At 47.4% G+C, this 26,087-nt stretch overlaps 2 protein-coding genes across 2 annotated transcripts; both read right to left on the bottom strand.

Annotated features, from left to right (window-relative positions):
• Window positions 1–587: 587 nt before the first annotated feature.
• On the bottom strand, window positions 588–7,486 carry LOC127293757 (protein OSB2, chloroplastic). Its single transcript, XM_051323398.2, has 5 exons — window positions 7,088–7,486; window positions 4,896–5,034; window positions 4,712–4,793; window positions 3,768–3,925; window positions 588–1,036 (listed from the first exon to the last, which is right to left on the bottom strand). The coding sequence occupies exons 1-5, from the start codon at window positions 7,450–7,452 to the stop codon at window positions 839–841; spliced, it is 942 nt and encodes a 313-aa protein (XP_051179358.1). The 5' UTR covers window positions 7,453–7,486; the 3' UTR covers window positions 588–838.
• A 204-nt stretch (window positions 7,487–7,690) lies between these two features.
• On the bottom strand, window positions 7,691–16,644 carry LOC127293756 (sec-independent protein translocase protein TATA, chloroplastic). The gene is made up of 2 exons (XM_051323397.2): window positions 16,199–16,644; window positions 7,691–8,014 (listed from the first exon to the last, which is right to left on the bottom strand). Exons 1-2 carry the CDS (start codon window positions 16,535–16,537, stop codon window positions 7,871–7,873), a joined length of 483 nt encoding a protein of 160 aa, XP_051179357.1. The 5' UTR covers window positions 16,538–16,644; the 3' UTR covers window positions 7,691–7,870.
• Between the last annotated feature and the right edge of the window lie 9,443 nt (window positions 16,645–26,087).

Below are 26,087 nucleotides of genomic sequence, written 5' to 3'. Positions count from 1 at the left end.
AGTTTGGATGAATGGCGGCCGGTTGAAGATCCGAAAGCGCCTACGTACGGATCTTATTGAGCGTGGATGAACGGCGGCGCAGAAGTCGAAGAGAGCGACGGTTGCTCTTCCGAGGAGTTCGCGCTCCATTCCGGCGGTTGGCGCGTCGATCGACGCGGTTGCCAATGTGACGGTTCCCCTTCCCGGCAACTGCACCGTCACTAGGTAGGCAGCGGTTAAACGTCCGAGCCGCTTACGCGTCGGGCCCGCGTCTCCTCGCCTCTCATTTCGTTGTGTTCGTCGTGCCCGGAGCGTCCCTGTGTAGCGGGGACGGGCTCAAGGAGGAGGCTCCCATGACACCGTATTGGGCCGCGCGGATAAAAAGGATTTTTGGAGCGCGCGGCTGGGAACGATTTTTCATCTGACGCGTTCTAAATATCTTTGGGGGGCGCAACTGGAGATGCTCTAATACATGTTGCGGGACATCACGATACATATTTGACACTGCAGATATCTCAGACGTATCAACTGCAAACGTTTTTTTAGCAAGATAGCGACAACAATCATGGCATGGCTGTGTCATCCGAGAACCGGTGACTTATCAGACGGGACTTAACCGGTGTACCATTTCTCAGATAGTAGAGGTTCTCGTGCATAGTCATACTCACATATTGTCATTACGACAGATATAGAACAGATGGCCATGCACCTCGCTAATAAAGCTTCCAGGGCCTACCTATGTACAAAAAAATTGAGACACGAGAAGTTTAGCGATAACACAGCCTTTCTACATGAAAGATAGTGGAGCTAGATAATTGGGGAATCAGAACTTCAGAAGCTTCCTCCCTCGTAGTTGAACTTAGTTGTTGGCGTCAGATTTCATGAAGTCATCAGCATACATAAAAGAGACTGGTTTTCTCTCCTTGTCTTGCAGAGAACCCATTCTCGAGTCCAGAATTGCCAACTGGGAGATAACCCAATTGGGGTTGCTCCTCCCATCGACCCACAGCGCTTCGCCAGTGCTCTTATGCTTAAAGTCTGGATACTTCGGGTTCTTCTGTTGACACGTAGAAGGCAAATTAGCCATCGTTGTATGGATTAGGAGGTATTATTGTCGTAAATCATATGAACTTAAGATAATCAAAGCAATCTCCAGCACACATTTCTTCAAAGAAAGCATCTGATGGCCAAATCATAGATGCAAACATGAATACAAAATGCAACCAACTTCTATGATAAAGTTTGTGGGACAGGCAAGGAGGATAGCACGAAATTTCACAACCTAGCATGATGGTTCCTTTTGCAAGTTATTATGAGGCAAAAGGAAAGGTAGCTCCTATTGGAGATTCTAGCTATAAACTGAAACAAACTAAAACTAATCACTATCACATCACTACAATATCTCAAAGCATGGAATTCCTTGATTTGATTTGGGCATCAACTTTACATGTTCAGAAAATTTGTGAAATTGTCCTCAATTCATTGTACCTCCAATAAATTGGAACCGCAAAATCTACAAATGTCTGGCTAGAGAAGAAAAGAAATTCCTTGATAACTGCTTGCAAACAAAACTCTTTTCTCCTCTTTATTAGTCATAATGGAATTTTGGTTTAAACCTTAAAATTACAAGGGACGACACTCTTCGTATATAGACAAGTGAATGAAAAAGTAAAAAAACAAAAACAGAACAACAGCAACAGCACATCAGCACATCAGCCCATCTCTGCCACATCATCATTGTCTCATAAGTCAACTATCATGATCTCTCTCCTCTGACAGTCCAATAGCTTGTGCCACGCTAGCACATACTGCCAGATCTCACACTATCCCTCTCCTGTGTTGATGATAAGTAAACAATGATACTGGTGATACCAGAGACAGAAACCAATGGTGCCGTAAGTTTCACTCTCCCATCGGTCCCTCTACCTAGATTTTTTTTCTTGAGAGATGTCACGCGTTCATTTTATAAAAAAGTCGGGTTACAACACGTAGACACATCCGGAACCCTCCGAACACACCAGCTGATCACGACGCTTTACACGAAAGTCTCCCAGAAACAAAGAAATTACAAAGAACCCCCTGGAAGACACTGTGCAGCACGCCAGCACACGTCTCTCGAACCCACCGCAGCCGGAGCCGACGACGAAGCAGGAGACGAGAACTACCACCAAGGACCCGGAGCAGCCTCCTCGCAGACAAGCTGCTTTGTGCACCTCGAAAAGGATCCGCCGCGAAGCGGCGGAAGCACATACTCTGGAGCACGCCGGCCGGGGAGGACCCCGAGCTCCTCCGGGTCGCCGTACTGCCTGAATCAGTCGACCGAAGCGACGAAGACAAGCAGCACCGCCCACCAACAACCGCAAGCCCAGCACCGGATCCGCCAGCATGCGGAGAACACCGACGGCGATGGCATACAGAACGCCACCCGCCAGCACCGCCCCTGTGCAACAACTCCCCGGCTCCGTAGCGACGCGGGAACGCACGTGGCAACGACGGCCCAGCCGGAAGACAAAAGCGACCTCGGAGCTCACCGCCGCCGCTACGGCAACCCCGCTCGCACACCCAGCTCGCAAATCCAAACCCAATCGCAACGGAGGACGTCGCGGTTGGGCGAGATCTGGGGCTGATTTATTGAACGCCGCCCTCGCCGTCGGAGACAAACCGAGAGCCGGCAAACAACTAGCTACGAAGACTATCCTAAGTCTACAGCTATACAGATCCGGGCGGAGGAACCAGCGACCCCCCTCCCGCCGACAAGCCAGAGGCCCATGGGGGAGAGGAGTTGCTGGATCCGCCGCCGGAACCTTGGTCTCCTCTCGGTTCGCCCTTTTCTGTGGAGAGAAACGAGAGAGAAGGGAAAGTCGCAACTGAGATTAGTTGCTGGCTAGTGGTTCCTCTACCTAGATTTAAGGGTCCTATTCCCCAGCAAATAAGATTGCTGCTGAACCCAAAATTAGATCAAACAACCTAGATCAGATTTTTAGTCTGATCACCGTGCACCCTGTAACTCTGGTGTACTATAACATATCATGGTGGTAAATCACATTTAGCTTAGATTTGTTACTGGTCTTTTACAAATTTGAGATGAGCAATATTGTTTTTTTTTTGCGGGATCCGTGTGAGCATGTAACACTAACATAAGTGATAGATGTTGTGAAGTGTATAAGTGGATTGTACTAGCCCTTTCTATCAGTTTTTGGTTGCGTTGGCTAGTGCATGAAAGGTTGACAATAGATAAGTCATGACCCGCTAAAATTCAATTGCAAAACTGAAGCAGCAATGTTGCCACAGTACTTACGTGACTAAGCTGGCACATTATATAAATCTAGAAGTTAGAGGTAAGGTATGAAAAATGTTGCATTGTGCAGCAAGGCAGACTTATTTTGGAAACCATGTGCTATGTTTCTGTCTGAAGGGTGATACACAATCCCTAATTCTTCACGAAAATAGTAAATAAGATTAAAGATAGTTCTTATTTCATTTTATGTTTCTGAAATATATTTTGACGCCTTTATCATTTCTGCTTTCAATGTTAGCTACATTCCACTACCCCTATCTGGCTCTATATTAGTATTTCAGCATTTCTTAAGTGGTTTTAGTATTTCAGATGTTTAGCAGTGTAGTCCATGTTTTGTGCCTGCTGCCCGATTTCAATTTTCAGAGGATAAACCATCCTAAAAGGTATAGATGGTTTGCTTTAAAGAACAGACATTAACGCAACGAAAATAATAAATGATAATGTATCGGATATTCTAAATGCCACGACGAGAATAAAACAGGACACAAACCTTATCTTTCCTGTTATCCCACCAGTCAAGCGGATTTGCGAAGAACGCTTGCCACAGTGCTTCAGTTGAACGAGAGGAAGAACTCATGTAATCCCCTTTTCTATTCCCAGTTGAGCCAGAGGTAAAATCATTGTCAACATAATTTCCATGCTTTCCACCTTTCATTCACAACAAAGAGTCAATCTTTCCTATTTTTAAAACATATATTATTACACATATAAACAGCTACCCAGCACCTAGTTCTAAGTATCACTGGCATAGAGTTTCCATACAAGTTAAGACGAGGCAACACACATACAGTAGAAATGTAAGTTACTAAGTTCTACACAAAATGCATAGTAAACCCTCTAATCCTCTATAAAATATGATGAAACTCAGGGTGCAAATATGTGAAAAATCAATTGCATTGGAGAGAGTACTCAATGACTGAAAGGAGTCAGAGGATTGCACAATCCTGTGCTATTTCTTCTTATCTTGAGAATAATTCTGTGCTATTTCTTTCCCTTGGTATTCATGTGTGTTGCAAATTTTGTAAATATAAGCCATGATAATTTGAGCTAACTTCTAACAGCCTTTTTCTGCAATATTTGAAAAGTAAGGTTCTATCTTCCAAAATATGCCCAAGATAACACTTTAAGCTTTGGGAAAATGTTCTCTAAGCATGAAGTGAATTACATATGTTGAATAGAAGGCCTTCTCACAAGTGACTTTGAAGACTACAGCGTCGCAATGATTATAAATGTTGAAATTTGACGGTTTGAAGGTGAAGTGGGCAGTACAAACTGTAAGTTACTCTAAAACTACCTGGTAAAAGTAAATATTGCTGGCTTTCAAATAAGTAACCAGATGAAAATATAAATAGGTGAGAGGGAGGAACTCGGGAACAGTAGTTTTACGATACAGACTGTAGATATCAGCATACCCAGCATGACTTAGATCCATACCTTGGGTATCCTGGCTTGACTCTGGTTCATATAATCGCACAGGTTGGAAGGACTCAATAAACTTAAACTCCTGAACAACAACCTGCAAAATACATTATACTGATCATAAACACGAGAAACAAGGATAATACTACAGCATGGATATAAAGTAATGGTAACCCAAATAATATTATCAGAGATATACCTTGTAGTAAACCTGGCGCTTCTCAGGCCCCTCCTCAACAGTATCGGATACAAGTCGTCCAGAAACAAATATTTTGTCTCCTTGTTTCACATGCTCAGAGGCTGTAACAGCCAGGTCGTCCCAAAATGCTAGAGTTACCCTGCAACAACCGCCACATTAAAAAATTAATGATTATGAAGACGAACAGAAGATATGCAGACAACTTAACAAATGTACAGCTCCAGCTTATGCATAGTGAATGTTATAAACTATATAGTTTTGGTTTTCGGTTAGCATACTGATGAGTCAAAGGGGACAAGATCATTTCATCAAAGAAAGCTGAGTTTCGACCTTAAAAATCTGTTAAATCATGCTTTGGCTGCATAATGCTCTCGGTTTCATGCTTCGTCTGTTAAAATATTTGTTAATTCCGAACCTTGTCAAATGGTATATAGATATAGTTCTCATAGCTAGCTAATAAACTTAGGTAAATGATTCTGTCCGACCCACTGATTGGCATGTCATGTCGGCCGCAACACGAGACGTTGACCCATCCAACGGCCCACCATCGATTCAGTGCAGCAATCTTATCTACTCAGGGCCACTTGCCTCCACTTCTTTCTCGTTCCACTCATTTTGATGTTTCTTCTCTCTCATGCTGCCATGCATGCTCTGAAGCAGCACAAGAAGAGGCGCCCGGAGAGTCGGAGCAACTGGCTGCCAGAAAGCTCAAAAATTCTTTGTGTTTAGACAAGATAAGCTGCTAGTGAGCTTGGAGAGGAATTTGTGCTGGCTTCCGACAAGCCTGGGAAGACACCTAGGTGGATTGTTCCAGACAAGCTCAACGAGACATCGAGCTTGGGGCATTGCCGTGGACGACCACCAGCGGACTCAGGGGCAACTGGAACAGGCAGGCGGCCTTGAGTGGAGCTGTCTCAACGGAGCAGGCCGGAGTTGCCATGCAAAGGGAGCAGGCAAGGCCCATGACGTGGGTTGTTCAGTGTTTTCATTTTTGTATTGTTCTCTACAGGATTTCCTCATGCTGCAACTGTTGTCTGGCTGTGCTTCATGCATTGAAGACTTCCCTTCACATGTATTGCATATCTGTTGCAAAGGAAATTTCATGCTGCATAAGTAGACATTATTCTGTGTACATCTTGATATTTAGCTCATACTTTTGCAATGGTTTCATACTTTGTCAACTTAATTAGTTGCATAAACTCCTCGTTCTTGTGAATGCAGAACAAAATGCTGCATTCCCCACATGGATTTGCTGGCTCAGTTTACCTGTCTCTTTAGTCTTTTTTTTTGCGGGGTTTGTTTCTTTAGTCTTTGTTGCAGCCGCTCAGCAAATTAGTTGTGAGTTAATCCGATTTGCTTGGAATAGTTTTTTTTTTGTCGTAACCTAGAGATAGCTGTCTCTGATTTCTAGCATCTGTATTCTTAAGGAACTCCTTCCTACACTCCACCCATGGACTTTGAAGGAGCACTAATCGTAAAAGAACGAAGGAGAGGAAGGAGGGTGCGCCATGGAATCAGGGAGGAAGGAGGAGGGTGCCCCATAGAATCAGGAAGGCAAGAGGACGGCACGCCATAGAATCGAGGATAAGCAAGGGCACAGCTAGTGCCATGATGTGTTTTATTGTATGGCTGGGGCAGCGGCTGGTCTCGGTCTGATGCCCCAATTGCCCGACCGACGCCTAGCGTCGGCCATAAACTTGAGGGCGAACCCACTTACACCTTTCCTGTCCCAACTAGTCCCTTTGTAGACTGAGGCATCACTCTATTGCAAGGAACCACACATAGTGACTGATGATTCAACTAGTAATCTGTACTCCCTCCGTCCCATAATATATGTTATTACAACATCTAATATTACGGGATGGAGGGAGTAATTGTTAAGAAGTATCGGCCATTTCGCAGTAATATCTCCATATTTACAATTTCACATGAGCAGCAAATTGGCAATTAGCTGCACCGCTCATGACCAAAACCTCCCCTGTGACCATGGACTGATAATGGTACCCAGAAAAGCGTAAATTGCTACCTCTGCATATTGTCGAACACTTGGCGGCACCCTCCGACGATGCAGATTTCCACTAATCCACACGGCCAAACACGTCACCCATATATCCATTAAAAATGGTGAACCACGACATTGACCGCAGAAATGTAATTACGAGCTAGATCTCAGGCAGTACTGAAAATTTTACCATGTGGTCTCGGTGGCGGACTTCCAGACGGCAATGCGGCCCCGGGCGACGGAGGCGCCGCTGGGGAGCTGCCGCAGCTCGACGTCGGTGCCGACCGTCCCTATAAGCCGCACCGAGTTGCAGAGCTCCTTGCTCCACGGAATCTCGGCCGGCCGCGGCGTCGTCGGAGCCGCCTGCTGCGGCGCGGCCGCGTCGCCGTAGCCGGCTGAGCAGCGGAGGCGGCCGCTTCGCGAGAGGAGCGGCGGCACGCGGAGAAGGGAGTGGCTGTGGAGGAGGCGGCGGCGGCTGCTGATGCCGGGGGTTGGGTTCAAGGTAGGGTTTAGGGTTTTGAGCGGGGAGGCGACGGCGAGGAGAGGGTGAGCCATGGCGATAATTTCGGATTTTTTCTTTCCTTTCCACTCTCGAGAGTGGCCTCGTGAGTTTATTGCCGGAGGAAAGGTGGTGCTTTTTCTATCTCTGCCGCTTGGGGCCCAAAACCTGCGGCTATAGTCACTGACAATACGGGCCCACCTGCTAGTGTCAAGAGTGTGACCAGAATGCCTGTGTCGGTCAAAATTCTTCACACAATTTTTTACCAGAAAGCACCAGAGTAATCCCCTAAGATTGATGTACACAATTAACCTCATACATTAACAAGATGGTAATTTCACAGACTTGATTTCCCTGGTTACAAATAATGTATCGCCGCACATGCCTGCAAGAACATCAAAAAAAGAAGGGAGCAATGTGCTAAAACATCACACTGTTCTTACATACACAACTCTTCTAGTTCGGGAACTGTCCTCATGCGCTCTCTTTCCTACTCGATGCCTCTAGCTCGTTTTTCTCTTCACCGTCGCTGCTAACCGCCGTGGCGGTTGCAGGTGGAGGCTGGTCGCCGCCATCCTCGGGGTCTTTCTTCAGTTCCGTTTCAAACTCCTTGGCTGCCTGAGAGAGATTTTACATAAATAGGTAAGGAAACAAGTCACAAACTTGAAACAAATAACTTCATACAAAAAAAGTACTATAATAGTAATGTGCCTTGGTAGGAGTAGGACACAACAAATTAGAGTGCACACTACATGGCCAACTGCTGCAAGTCCTTAGAAAACTCGAGGAAGATTAGATCATCAAGTGAACATGATAGTGAGCCTTCAATATCATATCAGGATCTTAAATAAGTGATGCTAATGCATAAATCTGATTTTATATGTGGCAAGAGACTATCACACAACTTGCAGCGACGTGGATATTTCTCGCCATTAGGGATTTTATGCCAGTCTCCAGGGATGATTGGAGGAATTCTAATTCAAATTTCATATTCTATTCCCGAATATCTTCGTCATAACAATATACAAACTACATTTTCAACAAGGAATAAATTTATATTCTATTCCTGAATATCTTTGTAATAACAAGAACTTATAAGCTACTCCTTATTGTCCAGAAGGAGTATGAGTTAGTAAAGAGCATTAAATATGAACTACATGACCCAAGTATATAGCTATATTAAACTGACATAGTCCACCATCTTGAGACTTGACAGTGCTTATTTTCAGTCGCTCCGAGATAGCAAACACATAGTATACAAACTGGCCAAAGGTGTACAGGTAGCTACTGGTCTCCTCAATATATACCTATATTGGATAGGTACAGCCTGTCATCTTGAGGCTTGACAGTTCTCATTTGAAGACATGTAAAGGCAGTTAAGGGGGAGAATGCAAACACTTGTTTTTAAAATTTTGAATCCATGACTATGTGATTCAGATATTTGACCATAGTGAATATCACAAAGTAGCATGGGTGCAGGAGCAAATCCATGTATCGTCATAATCAAGTTTGTGCACTGGAGAACTCCTGCCTAGCTATGTATTTACCATAATTCCCTATTTCCCTCCAGTACTTCTCCCATACTCCCATTATCTCATGGGCAAATCAAAATCACACTAGAGCACATAAACCCCAGATCTGAGACCCACACTCATGATGGCCCATGCATCAGCAACTGTTGGTACAAATCAGCATCGTAGCATGAACTCGAGGGAATGGCACAACCACACACATTTAGACTAGATAAGACTTATTGGACATCCGAGCACAGCATGAACACAGACCAATATCATCTACAAAGGTATATCCGCATATATATTCACCGAATGAATTCCTAGATGACTTGACCTGATAACAGAAAATGGGCAGACTAGCTCGAGTTGCCTATTGACAAAATGGACATAGTGATCAAGCTTAAAGCTTTGAATATTACCAAGCTGTCCCACCTTGATTGATAAGTTTTTCCCATCAACCCATATTCTCTGATGACACACTTATGCTCAATGAAAATGGTTGAGCTGTGAGCACTGGACACCACAACTTAGTTCAGCTCATGTTAAAATGAATAGAAAGGTAGAACACGTTCAGGCAGTAGCATGAAACACACTCACACTTACACTTGGTAAAGTAATATAGCAGGGCAGATAGCAACCACGAATATTCATTTACGATAAATAAAGTACTATACCTGATCGCCTGATCAGATAAAAGCATATGAAAAAGTACCAAAGTAATCTACTTCAGCCAATAGACAGAAAGCATGTCCCATAGTGTTGAAGCTCAAAAAGGCTTCAGCTATTTGACTATCTGAATTTGTTATCTAGAAATTGAATAGTGATTTTTTTTTTTACAAAAATTGAATACTGATTTTCAGTTAACCATCTTGTTGACCATTTGTTACAACTCCAGGATTTCTTAATACAAATTATTTCACTATTATAATCATTGCAAACTATTATGGGTGTGGACCCAATCCCTGGCCCAAGCTATGGGGAGATTCTGTTCACGGGGCTGTAGCACAACAGATCCTAATCTCACATGAACAGTAACTGCCCATATCTTGGGCTAGGGTCTGGGTTCACGCTCATGACACAAACGTGGGTAGCAAAGTCCCAATATGCAAACTATATCATCAACAGAAGAAACTGCATTTCATAAGTGCGCGAGAACAGATCACAGTTGGACTCTTGGACTTCTACCCCGCAGCTACATCACAACGGCCTAAAACACAAACATTATCATTCCAAGATCCCTTCTCCTTCCTGTGAAGGTGCAAATAAGAGCTACAAAATTTTCCACCCCTCATCCCCAGACTCATGTATTCCCCTGAACCAAAACACTTGCTTTTGATTTTGAGTCCAGGGTTACATGATTCGGATATTTAAGCATAATGCATATCACAATGCATCACTGGTGCAGCAGGAAATCCATGTAATCCTCATAATCAAGTTTGTGCACTGCCTGCCCAGCTATGTATTTCCCTATTTCCCTTCAGTATTTGCCCCCACATTCCCATTATCTCACGGGCAAATTAAAATCACACTAGAGCACACAGTGGCGGAGCTACCTCCCGGTGACCCTGGGAAGCTGCCCAGGCTCCACCGGTGAGAGCTTGATTAACTACAGCTAAGAGACTTCGCCCAGGCACTACCAACAGGCTTACTCCACCACTGAGAGCACATACACCCCACCCCACCCCAGATCCGAGTCCCAGACCCATGCCGACCCATGCATGAGCAATCGCAAGCACAAATCATCACGGTAGCATGAACTTGAGGGAATGGGCCAGCCACACAAATTTAGACTAGATAACACAATATCAGACAGCAGACAACAACATGAACAGAGATCAAGATCGTCTACGAAGTCACATAGGCATATATCCACTGAATGAATTCCTTGGTGGCTTGAACTCATAACAGGAAATGGGCAGACTAGCTCAACATGCCTATTTGCAAAATTGGTAAACATAACCAGACTCTCCCATCTTGATAGATAAGTTTCACTCCTCAACCTATATTCCCTGACTGACACTTGTGCAGTTATGCTCAATGAAAATGCTTGAGCTGTGAACTTTGGGCCCCACAACTTAGTTCAATTAGTGTTAAAATGCATAGAAAGGTAGAACATGTGCATTCATTAGCAGTAAACGAGGTAGGCACTTGGTAAGTAATATAGCCGAGCAGATAGTAACCACAAATACCCATTTACATACACTAAATAAAGTGCTATGGTTGACCGCCTGATCAGATAGCAGCATATGAAAAGTACCAAAATAATCTACTTCAGCAAACGTTTCATCTATATGACTATCTGAATTAGGCATCTCGAAATCGAGTATTGATTTTAAGTTAACCCTATTTTTGACTGTCCGTTACAATGCCAGGATTTCTTAAGACAAATAACTTCCCTATTTCAACAATTGCAAATTGCTATGGGTGTGGACCCAGCCACTGGCCCAAGTTATGGGCAGAGTCTGTTCATGGGGCTGTAGCACAACAGATCCTAATCTCATGTGAACAGTTACTCTGCCCATATCTTGCGCTAGGGGCTGGGTTCACGCCCATGACACCAACGTGGGTAGCAAAGTCCCAATATGCAAACTATATCAGCAACAGATGAAACATCATTTCAAAAGTGCACAAGAACAGATCACAGTTGGACGCTTGGACTTTTACCACAGCTACATCGCAGCGGCCTAAACATAAACAACATTATTCCAAGATCCCTTCCCCTTCCTCTGAAGGTGCAAATAAGAGTTCCAAAATTTTCCACCACTAATGTCCAAGCCCATGTATTCCCCTGTCGGTGTGTCGCTTTGCATCACCGCCGGTGGTGTTCAACAGATCTCGACCGCCGGCGGTGGTCAGACCACGGGAAGCACCAGCAAGACCCAGGACACTTGGTGAGTTCCTGATGGCTGCGAAGTCGCGCTCGGACGCCCTCATGCAGACTCCGTCGGTGAGGCGCAGGTTGGTGGAGCTTAACTTCCAGCCGCGACGCAGCTTGAGGATCGCGGGACAACCTGGAGGGCTGAGCACGGAGATGAAGGCGGTTCGGAACCTGATGCGCAAGCTCGGCCTTCTCTCCGGGGACGAGGCGCCGTCAGCGGCTGCACTGGAGGCTTACCATAAGATGTACGAGTTACCACTGACGGATGACATGATTGAGGCCATTGCGGAGTTCTATGGATGGACGCTGGCCACGATCAGAGGATGCTCCCCACCCATGCTGGGGATGTTGGGTGGTCGCCTCGTTGAGGCCTGACCCCGACGGCGATCTACGGGTGTTTCTACGTTGTCCCAATGTTGTACGAACCAAAGATCATGGTGGCCAATGTGCGAGGTCTTAATGACCGCGCACGGCGTTCGGGTGTTAGGAGTGTTGTTAGTACTACGGGTGCGTCCATTGTATGCCTCCAGGAGACAAAGCTATCGGTTGTAACTCTGGCCATTGTTATGGAAACGCTAGGCGCGGACTTTGATGCTTACTTCTGCTTGCCGGCGGTTGGTACGAGGGGTGGGGTGATCGTTGCGTGGGTCAGCAGGTTGGTGCAGCTGGATAGCGCCCACTACGGAGACCATAGTCTCACGGCTAGGGTGTCCCCCTTGGGGGGTGGCCCTTGGTGGTGGTTGACATGCGTCTACGGCCCACAGGCTGAGGCTGACAAGATCGCCTTCCTCGCGGAGCTTCGCGATATCCGTGGTATTCACCGGGGCCCCTGGGCCCTCTGTGGGGACTTCAATATGATATACCGCGATGAGGATAAAAACAATGGTAACCTAAACCGCAGGATGATGGGTAGATTCCGTCGCTTCTTAAACGACTGTGAGCTCAAGGAGATCTACCTCCACGGGCGACGTTACACCTGGTCAAACGAGAGGGACACGCCCACTCTTGTTCGGCTGGATCGGGTGTTCACCACGGTCGACTGGGAGGAGATGTTTGGCAGCTGCATGTTGCGCTGCCTGGCGACGGTGGTGGCAGACCACTGCCCCCTCATGCTGGACTGTACCACAAAAGCAGCAGGACGGAAGAGGTTCCAGTTCGAGCGCTTCTGGCTGAAGTTGGATGGGTTCAGTGAGGTGGTGCAGGACAGCTGGGGTGTGGTGGATGGAGACCCGGACCCATTCCGTCGGCTCACCGCTAAGCTGAAGCGCACGGCGCGCAGCCTAATGAGCTGGAGCGATAAGAAGGTGGGGTGTGTCAAGCTGCAGCTGATGATAGCGCGGGAGGTTGTGCTGAGGTTGGATATCGCCATGGAATCACGACAATTGTCTCCGGACGAACGTCGACTCCGTGCACACCTCAAGCACGCCTACTTGGGTCTAGCCTCTCTGGAACGCACTATGGCTCGCCAGAGGGCCAAGATTGCGTGGCTGCGAGAGGGAGACGCCAACACATCCTTCTTCCACCAACATGCGGCCTATAGGCGACAGAAGAACGTAATCCATAGCATGCAGGTGGATGGCGCGGTTATCTCGGACCATGCTGCCATGGCTGAAGCGACCTTCACGCACTTTGAAGGTCTGCTTGGGACCTCGGTTGACCGGGCGAACTCGCTGGACTTGGACTTTCTGGGCACCCACCCGGAGGACCTTTCCGAGCTGGAGACTGCGTTCACTGAGGAGGAGATCTGGGAGGTGATTAGGCGCCTACCGCCAGGCAAAGCGCCAGGACCCGACGGCTTCACAGCTGAGTTCCTGCAGAAATGCTGGAACGTGGTTAAGGGAGATTTCATGGCAGCCTTCGAGAAGCTGTTCACGATGTGTGGGCGCGGGTTTCAGGGCCTCAATCAGGCCCTGATGATCCTGCTGCCTAAGCGCCCGGACGCGGCGGCGCTGGGTGATTACAGGCCGATTAGTCTTATCCACATCTTCGCCAAGCTTGTGGCTAAGACCTTGGCTACACGGCTAGCTCCTAGGATGGAGTCGCTGGTGGATCGTAACCAATGTGCGTTCATCCGCAAACGGTGCATCCATGACAACTTCATGTTGGTCCAGCAGACTGCTAGGTTCTTGCACAGGGAGAAGGAACCACGGGTGATGCTCAAGCTGGACATAGCTCGGGCGTTCGATTCTGTCTCGTGGGGGTTCCTCATGGAGATCCTTCGCAAGATAGGTTTCGGCCCTAGGTTCCGCGAGCTGGTTTCCATTCTACTGTCCACGGCAAGTACCAGGGTGTTGCTCAATGGCGAGCCAGGCCCCCCTATCTGGCATAGGAGGGGTCTGAGACAGGGTGACCCCCTGTCGCCGTCGCTGTTCGTCCTGATGATGAACTCGCTTAATAGGTTGCTGGCCAAGGCCATCGAGTTGGGTGTCCTCAAACGGTTGGCTCGGCGAGACCTGGTGACATCGGTGTCGCTATACGCGGACGATGTGGTGATCTTCTGCCACCCTGATGAGTCGGAACTGCGCGCAGTTCGCGGCATTCTGGATCTCTTTGGGCAGGCCTCGGGATTACACACCAACTTCGCCAAGTGTTCGGTCTCCCCCATTGGATGCTCGGAAGAGGAGGCTGCTGGCGCCGCTGGACTCATGGGATGTCAGCTGGCGCAGTTCCCTGTGAAGTACCTTGGCATCCCGCTCTCTACCAGGAGGCTGCCAGCCGCATCCTTCCAACCCCTGGTAGACCGGTTGGCTGACAAACTCCCTACCTGGCGTGCTTCCATGATGCCCAGGGCTGGGCGTTTGGCGCTGGTACGCGCGGTGCTCGCGGCGATCCCTTTGCATCAGCTGATGGTGTTGGGACTGGACAAGAAGACGCTGAAACAGGTGAACAAGATTTTGCGCGGCTTCCTGTGGGCCGGCAGGGCAGAGGCCAACGGAGGGCACTGCCATGTCAATTGGTCCAGGGTGTGTCGGCCGCTGTGGCTGGGGGGCCTCGGAATCCCCGACCTGGCGCGCACTGCGACCAGTTTGAGGGTGCGCTGGATCTGGAGGATGCGTACCGACCCCACGCGACCATGGCGTGGGCTCGATATGCAGTTCTCTAAGATGGAGCTCGACGTCTGTACGGCCTCCACTACGATGGAGGTAGGCGATGGGGAGTCCGCCCTCTTTTGGGAGGACAAATGGCTGGATGGCAGATCCATCAAGGAGATGGCGCCGGAGGTGGTGCGCTGGTCCCTAAGCGCCGCCGGAAGGCGCGCACAGTTCGGGAGGCGCTGATCGATCGAACCTGGATCCCCGACATAGTAGGCGCGCCAAGCGCGCTCGCACTTTGGCAATACGTGCAGCTATGGGGTAGGCTTCGCGATGTGCAACTTTCGGCGGAACATGATAGGATGGTCTGGCGCTGGACGACGGATGGCCGATACAGTGCTCGATCCTGCTATGACGCCCTCTTCCAGGGGGCTATCACGTCAGGGTCTTGGAGATTGAATTGGAAATCTTGGGCGCCGCCAAGGGTGAAGTTCTTCATATGGCTGACCTGCATGGACAGATGCTGGACGGGTGAGAGGCTGGCGAGGCGGGGCTTACCGCATGCGCCTACATGCCCGCTGTGCGATCAGGCTGTGGAGACCATGGCGCACGGTGCTCTTTCTCCAGGATGGTGTGGTTTGAGGTCCTCTCGTGGATCCGATCCACCTCAGGTCCTCCCACGGTGGAGGGTGACTTCGCGGAGTGGTGGTCGCAGGCTGTGCGGACCGCCCCCCGCCAACTGCGCAAAGGAACTTCGTCGGTTATCATGCTTACGGCGTGGTGGATTTGGAAACACCGAAATGCGGCGGTCTTCGACAATGCGCGGCCTTCGGTGACGTCCCTATTCAACGACATTAGGTCCGATGCGTGGCTATGGGCGGACGCGGGAGCCCGGGGTGTCCGTCAGCTCCTCCCCTAGACTAGTTTTCTTGGGTTGAGTTGTATGGCGGGGTGTGTCCTCTAGGGGACTTGTACATATAACCTTCTTTTCTATCAATGCATCGGAACGCAATGCTTTTGCGTTTTCGCGAAAAAAAAAATGTATTCCCCTGAACCAGAACCCAAGAATACTCTCAGAATGAACAAATTTTGACTCATAAGTCTGTGTACTGGCACAATCCTTACTATGCTTCTAAGTACATATGGCAAACACACCAACAAATGACCTAAACTTCACGACATCATCAAGTGGCAGTGTACTAGATTAAACATACTTTCTAACAATAATAATTGTCTCGTTATTTTTTTAAGTTTATAACAAAATTTTGTGTTCGCATAGCAATGCCTAGTACAGTGTGCTAAGTGAGCAATAAGCGCCAGCGAGTAATCATAAACATTAGAACCACCGAGAATTCCTAATTTAGGCTGCAACCCGCACCTGCTGGAAGCTCTTGACGGTCTTGCCGACGCTGCGGCCGATCTCGGGGAGCTGCTTGGGCCCGAACAGCAGCGCCGCGACGCCGGCGATGACGACCATCTCCGGCACGCCGAGCCCGAACAGGCACTTGCACCCGAGCGCGCCGCCCCCCGCGCCCGTCCGCCTCGGCCGCGCGGCCACCGCGACGGAGGCCGCCGCCACGGCGAGCCCGCTGCCGGCGGCGAAGGAGGACGCCCTCGCGGAGAGCCCTGCGGCGGCGAGGTGCGCCCGGTACGCCGTGCTCCTCGCCGGCGGCGGCGCTGGGAAGGAAGAGTAGGTCGCGACCGGAGCAAACCCCATGGTCTGGCTGCTGCTCGCTCGCTCGCTCGCTGGGTACGGCGCCGGAGTGGTAGGAAATGGGAGATCTTTTCCGATGGGATAACGTTCTGTGGATTCCGCGTCGTGACTGTTTGGAAGTGATGGACACTCACATGACATGTTTGTTTCTCTAGTTTTTTTTTACCTTTGAGTTTTATTTTTAGAATTAGTTTTTTCTTTGAGTGGAGACATGTTTCTCTCATTTGATAATCTATATGGCCTATCACTAATATGGCCCGGCCCATTAAATTTCTCAAATTTGTCCAGTACTATTATCAACTATGATGGGCTTTTGTTAACCATAGTTTTCTCCCTAAAATCGGTGTCTTTCTAGGGCCTTTCTCACCCGGTTCCATGTGTTGCAAAAAAGATTAAAACAAACTAATCGTTGTAAAAAAATCAAACACTACTTTCTTCATAAGTTTTTATACACATGAAAAAACCTATGTAGATTCTACAAATACAACATATGTAATGCTCCCTAACATGGGACATGCACATGATCATGGATGGGGGTGTTCTTGAATCCTATCTCGGCGCACTTTGGCCCTAGCATGCGTGGGGTGTTCTTGACGACTTCCTATCATTTACACGTGACTTAGTTGTTTCCGAAATCGGTAGTTGTTGTGGCTCGGCCATCCACGGCACGGAGCGAGAGGGCAGACGACCCTTTACGGAAATAACTTGATGGGTGTGGAACATCAGTGTCTATCGGTTTCACAATGAGGCATAGATTCACCTCTATTTGGTTGTCTTGGGTGTGTCGTGGAGGGTGCGGCTCCTCATGTACTTATCTTTTATCTTTGATCTGCTTTGTAAGAGGGTTTTTCTCATCATCTTGTATCGGTTTGATCATGTGTCTTTATATTTGTAAAATGGGGTGAAAGCTGTTTCGAGGATCTAACAAAAAAAAAACACTGATACTATTTTGTATGAAAATATTAATAAGCATGACTGTTTCATTATTTTTCAATTTGAAGCTTATCCCTAATCAGATGCCAACACGTAATATCTTCTTGCACTTTTTTGATGTTGTGGCTAACCTTTTTCTTCTCCACATCCAATGAATTGTGAGAAAGCTGTCCATAAAAACTAGATTAACATCTAGCTAGGTGATGGTGTAAGCAAAGCACAACATGTTCTCGAAAGGGGTTAGGTAGTTTTCCTCATCGCAGAGTTTGGACGTCTATGCGGTAAAGCATTATCAAGACTATCAACAATAGAGTTTGGACATACAACAACTATTGGATGCAATGCCTTGACAAAAAGAAATGGAATCTTCAAAGTCGATAAGCGATGCCCTTATCCGTATCAGATCCATTACTAGATCAGCTGCCAGAATGTTATCTGAAATTTATTATACCCACGTGTCCATACACAGAGAACTTAATTATCTGCTTCCTGGACGGCTTATCCTCACCATATTCTCTCATTTTTCTCTGCTGACACTAGTCATGACGATAGATCTATGGGGAAAAGATGGAAAATCAAAGAAGATTTTTCTGGTTTCTCTCTCAATGTACGACGTGGATTCAGAACTGCCTTACCTGAGAGTCAAACACTAACACGTGTAGCTCTTTCTTGCTGCTCTTCCATTGCGCCTATTTTTCTTCCCATGCCTTGCCGACCTGCATATTGAATTGGTTACCACATTTTCACCATTTTAGACTAGAAGAGAAACGTGCAGTAGCTTCAGAGAATTAACTAGTACATAGAGGCTAATCACGCAAAGTTACTTAGTCTTGTCGCTAAGCTTCTGTCAAATACCTTATTTCCATTATGTCCGTGTCAAGGTTACTCCTTTTTCGCAAGCTGGTATCTGACCCAGTGCCCTCTCGCTCTCGTCGACATCGGTCAGACCTGTGTACCCAATACTGAGATGACAGGGAAGCAGTTGGTTGGAGTGCTAAACAGTAAAGATGCACGTCTCGTTATAAGCTTTCTGAAATTTATTTTGACTTCGCAGTCACTAGCGGCCAGCGCTGTTGTCCTGTTGACAACAAGTTCATGACACAAGTCCTGAGATATATACTTCTCGTCCTGGAAATTGGGAATCTGTGACGCATGTATGCTTATCACTCAACATATATGACCAGCAGTTCAACACCTTACAATAGGATAAGGTAACTGATTCTGTTTACCAAACCTATAGCCCTGACAACCCAGAAGTGAGACATCTCCTGAGACAGTTCCCAGAAGATCTCGACGAAGTAAAGATGACAAACGAGAACCACAAAGATGACCAAAACGATGATACCGCTGCTGAAAGGAAGCGGTAGTGGAAGCAGCAAGCACACGTGGTGTAGTCGGTGAAGTGGTAGAGGAAGTAACATGAAGCCAGTCAAGCTCTCAAAGTCCCTGGGAGTCACGGCACCGAGGGCCAGCCCCAACCAGTGCCCGAGTGTGAGTGTCGAATCAACATCAAGAATAACCCTACAACCAGAATCAATGAGTTAAGCAGCGGAAAACGCACCCCCCCGCCGCCGCCGCCGGTAGCGCCACCGGGCAAAGGCCGCGGGGCGTGGCGGCGGCGGCGGCCTCTCCTTCTTTGCCGCGCTGGGACGGCGACCGGGAGCCCTCGACGCTCGCTGCGGCCGGACGGAATTGGTGATGGGCGGCGGTGACGGCCAGATCGGCCAGAAGCGGCAGCCCTTGCCTTCCGCCGGACTTCACCGCAGCACGCCGGAGGGGCTGGTGGCGGGCAGCGGCCAGGCCATGATCTGCGCCACTTCCCCCCGCCTCTAGGCCGTGTGTGGAGGCGATCTCGGGTTTCTCTCGCGTCATGAGGTCGCCCGGGGCTGCAGCCTTGGGTAAGACGGTGGAGGTGGCCATCTTCTTCGTCGGAGAGGGTTGGCCTGCGGTTGGTGGTGGTGGATCTTTCGATCTATCACCGCATTCCGGCGGCGTGATGGAGGAGCTTGGAAGCCGGCGTCGGTGTCGCCGGTGGTGGGTTGGAGTGGCCAGCCCGGGATGGTCGTCGATGTGGGGGTCCGACCTGAATAAAGGCGGCGGTCCTAGGGCCTCTCTTGCGTGAAGAGGAGAACCTACCGGAGGCCTGGACTCGTGATCTGGCCGGAGTGTTGAGTTCCGGAAGGCTCCGCCGATGAATGTAACAGTGCTTTTGCCTGGAGTTTGTTGGATCGGAGGTATTCGGTCGTGCGCACCCATGTTTTTATTCCGACCGATTGGTTCTGGAGGGAGCGGCGCGAAGCTCTTTTTCTTTGATTGACATCAAGTGACTATGGATCCATGATGAAAGTCGGAAGAAGAGAATTTCATGAAGGTCAGAGGGGAGGACTAGCTAAGGGAGGTTCAAGTCTTTGTGTTGTTGAGGGACTTGCTTGGTGTTTCGGGCTTCACAGCAGCGGTATGAAAGTGGGGGCGACAACACAGGTGAAGTGCAGAGTCCTACCTTTCAGGGTGAAAACCCAAGGTCTGGCCTTAATTGGTTGTGCCTGGCAATATCCTTGGTGGAGGCATTTGTTTTGAGAGCGGGGACTAGTCTGTAATTCAGGTGTTGTCTTGGCGGTGGATGTATTGCTGTTGTTAGGCTCGAGATACTGTAGCGGGACTTTTATTTCTTAGTTTTCTTTTCTTGTTTTTGGCTGTGTGCATCCGTAGTGCCATTAGGGTGGTGCGTTGTTGCAGAGGCTGGGTGTAATTGATATCTTCTTGATATTAATATATTCCCTTTATCGAAAAAAAAGCAACGGAAAACATATTCATGGTAAGACGGATAACATGAAAAACATCAGGAACGAAAAAGGAGGGAGTAGAAAGAGTGTCATGACTAGCAACATGAAGAGAAGTACCATCGGCAATAAGAACATGAACAGGAAGAGGGAGAGGTCGAAGAGAAGAAAGAGAGGAAGAATCAGGCGACATGTGAAAAGAAGCTCCAGAACCCACGAGGATGTACCTGACTGTGTAGAGGAACCAGCCATAGAGGCAGCAGTACCCGTCGAAGCAGAGCCAGAGGAGGCAAGGAGGCGCTGAAGCCTCGCAATATCCTGCTCAGTGAAGCCGGTGGTGACGGACACTGAAGGTGGAGCACGAGGAGGCACTCCCCGCTGCTTCTGATAGCAGTTAGACTCAAGGTGACCAGGCCTCCGACAGTGAGTGCAGAACCGGGGAGGACGGGGGCGACCCCACCGCGAGAAGAGCGAGCTCCTCCAGTAGTAATAGGTGGTGTGGGTAGCAGCGGTGGTGCAGGTGTAACCGGTACTCGAGCAACACGAACAGAAGGTGTCCCAAGTAGACCAAAACCACGCAGACGAGTCTACTCAGCATGGAGCTCAGTCAACACCTCTAAGATACGAACACGGCCCCGAGCAAACAACTAGGCACAACGGGGCTCAAACTCTGGACAAAGTCTAGATAGGAACTCATGGATCCTCTGAAAATCCATATTTGAATGTACTGTCCGGCAACACTGGCAAGTGCCACAGACAGCAATGCGAAGGGAGTCAAGCTTGCGCCAGATCGCCGCACTCTGGGTGTAGAACTCATCAACAGGAGAGTCACCCTGCTGAAGATCATGCTCCTGACGCAACACATATAAATATAGAAAATCCCCAGAAGGCTGATAGCGCTGACGAAGGTGAGTCCACATCTCAGCGACAGTAGCAAGGTCCATGAACTCGGAAGCAAACTGTGGCTGAACACTGTGAGAAAGAACAACAACAGCTCTGGCATCCTCATCACACCACTGAGTAAAAGCAGCCAAACTATCACGGTAGGAACCAAGAGTCTCTGAATAAGCAAGTACCTGCTGCTCATATGCCTCATCAGCAACAAACTCAGCGGACCTAGCTACATCCTGAGCAGCCTGATCAACATCATTAGCAAGGACCTGTGGCACTGGCAGCGGGGTAGAAGGCACAGGAGCATTGGGATGCGGCGGACACGAGACCTCGTCGATAAGAACACCCCACAGACGAAGACCCCGTATGTGAATGCGCATAAAGACAACAAACTCCCCATAGTTGGTACCATCAAAGATCACTGGACACCGAGGAATATTGACATAGCCAGACGTGGAGGCGCTATCATCTAAGCACAATTTTTTTAGATCTGGATCTGGATCAGGAGGTCGGCCGGAGCAGAACCGGCCAGGTCGGACCGCGCAAGGAGCGGAGGAGATGGCAGGGGCGAGGCCTGCCAGGGGCGGAGAGGGCCGGGCCAGAGCCAGAGATGGCCGAGACGGGGCGGCCGACTAGAGGCGGCCAGATTAGGGCCAGGACGAGGCCGACACGGCCGGGATAGGTCCGGCCGGGGGCGGCGCTGCCGGAGGCCGGGGGCAGCAGCGGCCGGGACGGGAGCAGGCCGGCGACGGCCAGGGTTGAGGAGGGCCGGGGCGGCAGCCGACAAGACCCGGCAGTTTGAGCTCGATTTGGAGCTCTAAATTCGACGGAAATGACGAAATTTCTTGGACAAATCAATCCCGACAAGAACATGGAAGAAAGAAAAAAGAAGGTGGAGCAGCGGCGGCCGGAAAGATCATCGGCGATGGCACGGATCGAGCAAGGAGTTGCAGCGTGCAAAGAGCTAAACCAGGAGCTCTGACATGTGTTACACTACGCAGGGAAGCTCCTCATACACTTGAAAATATACAGTAAAGGATCTATACATCACTAACAGACCTTATTATATTATTTTTTCCGGATACTCGGTCTTGCATAAACCCTTTCAATGCACCATCTGAAGGGAATGTAATAGGTCTAGCAAAATATCTCTGGTTGGTAAAGTTAAGTAGTGCACACCTGTGGAATCAATTGCTAGTCTCATATGCATTTCCATAGTGCACACCAGTGATTGGAATCAATTGATTCTGTTTGATTGACCGCTACTTCCACTACTTTACCAGGAGGTTTACTAGTCGATCGTTCCATCATCATCGAACCAACCTTCTACGTCATGATGGCACTTATGGCATATTCTTCAGCAAAGCATTTATCCGAGCTTTAATTAGATGGATGCAGGTGATTCTATAGATGGACAACAATCAGGGAGTTCAACTAAAGAACAGTCATGAAGGAACTAAGATGAAAGTTGGGTAACACAACAAAGAAGAGGACACACAGACAGGAGATTAGTTCGATCATTAATCTTGTTAAATTTCCTAATCCTGACAATAATATACTAGTAGTGCACTAATTGGTATCTAGGTCCAGCTATATATATGCATAATTCGTAGGAACAGTTGCAGAGTTGCAGTTGGATGGATTTTCCGCAGGTTCAGTAGCTACCAGGCAAGAACTGAAGAGGAAAATGTGACGGAAGCAAAGCAAAGGGCTGGATTTTTCATCGGACAGGCATCGGACACGAGGGTATGCAGGGTAATTCTGAAGACAAATATTTCGGCCGGGTACGTAGTGTGCATATATTAGACTTGTAGACTATCTGGCACTTAATAAGAGTAAATTTTGGTCAACGTTTCGTAAGAGTTCATTACCCTTATTGTGCTTGCAGTTGCAGTTGCTACCATATACTCCTACAGTATTGCTAGATTCAAGCCTTGAAGTTGAATTAAGAATCACATGTAATCATTCAACTGACAATCTAGCAATTCCTTGCAAAAAAAAAAAAAAACTAATCACTTGAATGAACCAACAATCATTCACCAACAATTGCAAAATTATTATGTTAATTAAGGTACCGTTGGTGCTTGAATTGTAAGGAAAGGCATGAAGGCAATGTTATTATAATTAGGTTCAACAGCTTACAAGCTAGCATCCACACAAAAAATTCAGAAACATCAAATTAGAATGAATGAGCTAACAATCTACCCTATAATCTGAAACAATTTGGGTTGTTTTGTTTTGTTTTGTGAAGAAGTAGTAGGTTTTAGCATGTAAGCATCACTTGTACTGTTTTGTGAGAAAATAGTAAGAAGCATGACTGATTCACTCTGTATTCAGCCTGATGCTTATCCCCCCTAATCAGTAAGTCAGATGCCAACATTTGCGGAACTGTTCTTCTGTTATTGTGACTATATCTTCTGGAACCTTTTTGTCGCTACGGGTGTACCTTTTTCTTCTCCACTTCCAATGAGATGTGAGAAAGCCGTGCACAGATAGGAGAGCACAATGTAGGAGATGGTGTAAGCAAAGTAAAGCAGGCCATTGCCTCTTCACAGAGTTTGGACGTATAAATATAGGATGCTACGCCTTGACAGGAAGAAATGGGATCTATGAAGCAAGAGATCTATGGGATCTTCAAAGTCGATAACAGTGTATTGTTTTGTCCTTATACAGTACATAAGAATCATTTATACCAAATGATTCTTCTGAAATTTATATGCCCTCGTGTCAAAATACAGACAACATAGTTTTCTGCTTCGTACACAGCTAATCATCACCATCCTGCCCTTTTCTCTGCTGGTACTACATATACCGACAGAGGTACTGACGAAAGACTAAAAAGCAAAGAAGATTTCTTTTGGTTCCTCTTTGCAATGTCTGTCGATTAAGAATTGGCACCTGACCTGAGAGTCAGACACCAAGTGCACCTCTTTCTTGCCCATCATCTTCCACAGCGCCTGCTTTCTTTACCTAGCTAGCCATGTCGACCAGCGTTAACATATGATTACCTGATCCACCTTCTCACCATTTTAGACTAGAGATCAGTAGGTTCGGATAATTAACTAGTAAGTACACAGGAAAGGCATGCAAGTTACTTAGTTTTGTCGCTAAGCTGTTGTCAAGTTCCTTAATTCCATAATGCCCGTGTCAAGGTCACTCCTTTTTCGGAAGCTGGTGTCTGACCCACTACCCCTTCGCTCTCGTCGACATAGATTGAACCTGCAAGCAATAAACATATGACAAGCAAGCATTTGGTTAAAGTGTTAAACTGTAAGGATGGACGACTCTCTGAATTTATTTTGACTTTGCCTTTGGTAGCGGCCAATGCTACTGACACCATGCTTACGGTGCGGTCGTGAGATCTGTACTTCTTACCCTAGAAATTGGGAGTTTTTGAAACTATAAAATGCATGGTTAATTGGTTATCACCCAACATATACAGCACACAACACAACGACTTACTAAATATGATCATGATAGTTAGTAAGATGTTGTGATGTGTGCTGTATATGCTGGGTCTTGCATAAACCACGATATTCGGTCTTGCATAAACATGATCATGTAAACCAGCATGCCATTCATGTAAACCATGATATTCGGTCTTGCATAAACCACTTGTACGCACCACGTGAAGGAAACGTTAATAGGTCTAGCAAAATATTGATGGTTGGCAAAGTAAAGTGAGTATGCATTTCCATAGTGCACACATGTTATTGGAATCAATCGCTTCTGTTTGACCACGACTTCCACTACTTACCAAGATGTTTACTCGTCCATCGGTCCATCGTCCTCGCAACATTCTGTGTCATTGATGGTACCTATGGCATATTCTTTAGCAAAGCATCGAGCTGCGCTTTAGTTGGATGGGCGCGAATGATTCCAAATATGAGCAATAATCAGGTAGCCACTACAGAACATGCGCGAAAGAAGTCAGATGGAAGTTGGCTAGCACAATAAATTAAGTAGAAACACACACACACACACACTGTTGGGACACAAAATTTATTTTGTTCCTTAATATTGTCACATTTCCAAATCTTATCAATAACATAGTGCACTAATTGCTATCTAGGTTCAACTATGCATTGCATTATGCATAATTCGTAGGGACAGTTGCATTTGGGTGGATTTTCGCCTGGTTCAGTTGTAGTATACCGGCAGGGTGGATTTTGGCAATTAATAAAGTTAATTTCCGTCAAATTTTCATAAGAGTTAATGGCCCTTATTGTGCTTGCCACAAACACCTTATAGTACTACTATAAGTACATATGGACAATAATCAGGTGCCACTAAAGAACAGGCAAGGAGGAACTAATGATGAAAGATGGCTAACACAACAAATAAGAGCACACACAGAGAATGTTGAGACAGGAAATTAGTTTGTTCCTTAATCTGGTTAAATTCCAAACCCTAACAATAATATGGTGCACTAACTAACTGGTATCCAGGTCCAGCTATATGTATGCATAATTCGTAGGGACAGTTGCAGAGCTGCAGGTTGGATGAGTTTTCTGCTGGTTCAATACCTACCTGGGAAGAAGATGACAAATATACCAGCATGGTGGTTAAGTAAGAGTTAATCTCGGTCAAAATTCATATGCTTTTTTTTTGTGCTTGCCGGAAACACCTTGTACTGAGTATGCTCTTTTGTGAGAACACACAGTAGTAATAAGCATGACTGATAAACTCTGTTCCAGTCTGATCCCTATCCCTTATCAGTAAATTAGATACCAGCATTTGCTGAACTGTACTTCTGTTATTGTGACTATATCTTCTTGCACCTTTTTGTAACTACGGATGAACTACCTTTTTCTTTTCCACTTCCAATGAGATGTGAGAAAGCCGTGCACAGATAGGAGAGCACAATCTAGGAGGTGGTGTAAGCAAAGTAAAGCAGGCCATTGCCTCTTCAGAGTTTGGACGTATTCACGTATACATGTAGTAGGATG

Source organism: Lolium perenne, chromosome 4, assembly GCF_019359855.2.
Source record: "Lolium perenne isolate Kyuss_39 chromosome 4, Kyuss_2.0, whole genome shotgun sequence".
NCBI lineage: Eukaryota > Viridiplantae > Streptophyta > Magnoliopsida > Poales > Poaceae > Lolium > Lolium perenne.
The sequence above is the reverse complement of the archived record's forward strand: the minus strand, read 5'-3'. Positions and strand labels throughout refer to the sequence as shown.

Excerpts from the sequence above, each read along its gene's own strand:
- LOC127293757 (XM_051323398.2), bottom strand. The coding sequence starts at position 7,452 with ATGGCTCACCCTCTCCTCGCCGTCGCCTCCCCGCTCAAAACCCTAAAC. Across the intron at positions 4,794-4,895 it reads AGCGCCAGGTTTACTACAAG|GTTGTTGTTCAGGAGTTTAA; the intron begins GTATATCTCTGA and ends TGTATTTTGCAG. Across the intron at positions 1,037-3,767 it reads GGGATAACAGGAAAGATAAG|AAGAACCCGAAGTATCCAGA; the intron begins GTTTGTGTCCTG and ends ACGTGTCAACAG.
- LOC127293756 (XM_051323397.2), bottom strand. The coding sequence starts at position 16,537 with ATGGGGTTTGCTCCGGTCGCGACCTACTCTTCCTTCCCAGCGCCGCCG. Across the intron at positions 8,015-16,198 it reads CCGTCAAGAGCTTCCAGCAG|GCAGCCAAGGAGTTTGAAAC; the intron begins GTGCGGGTTGCA and ends AATCTCTCTCAG.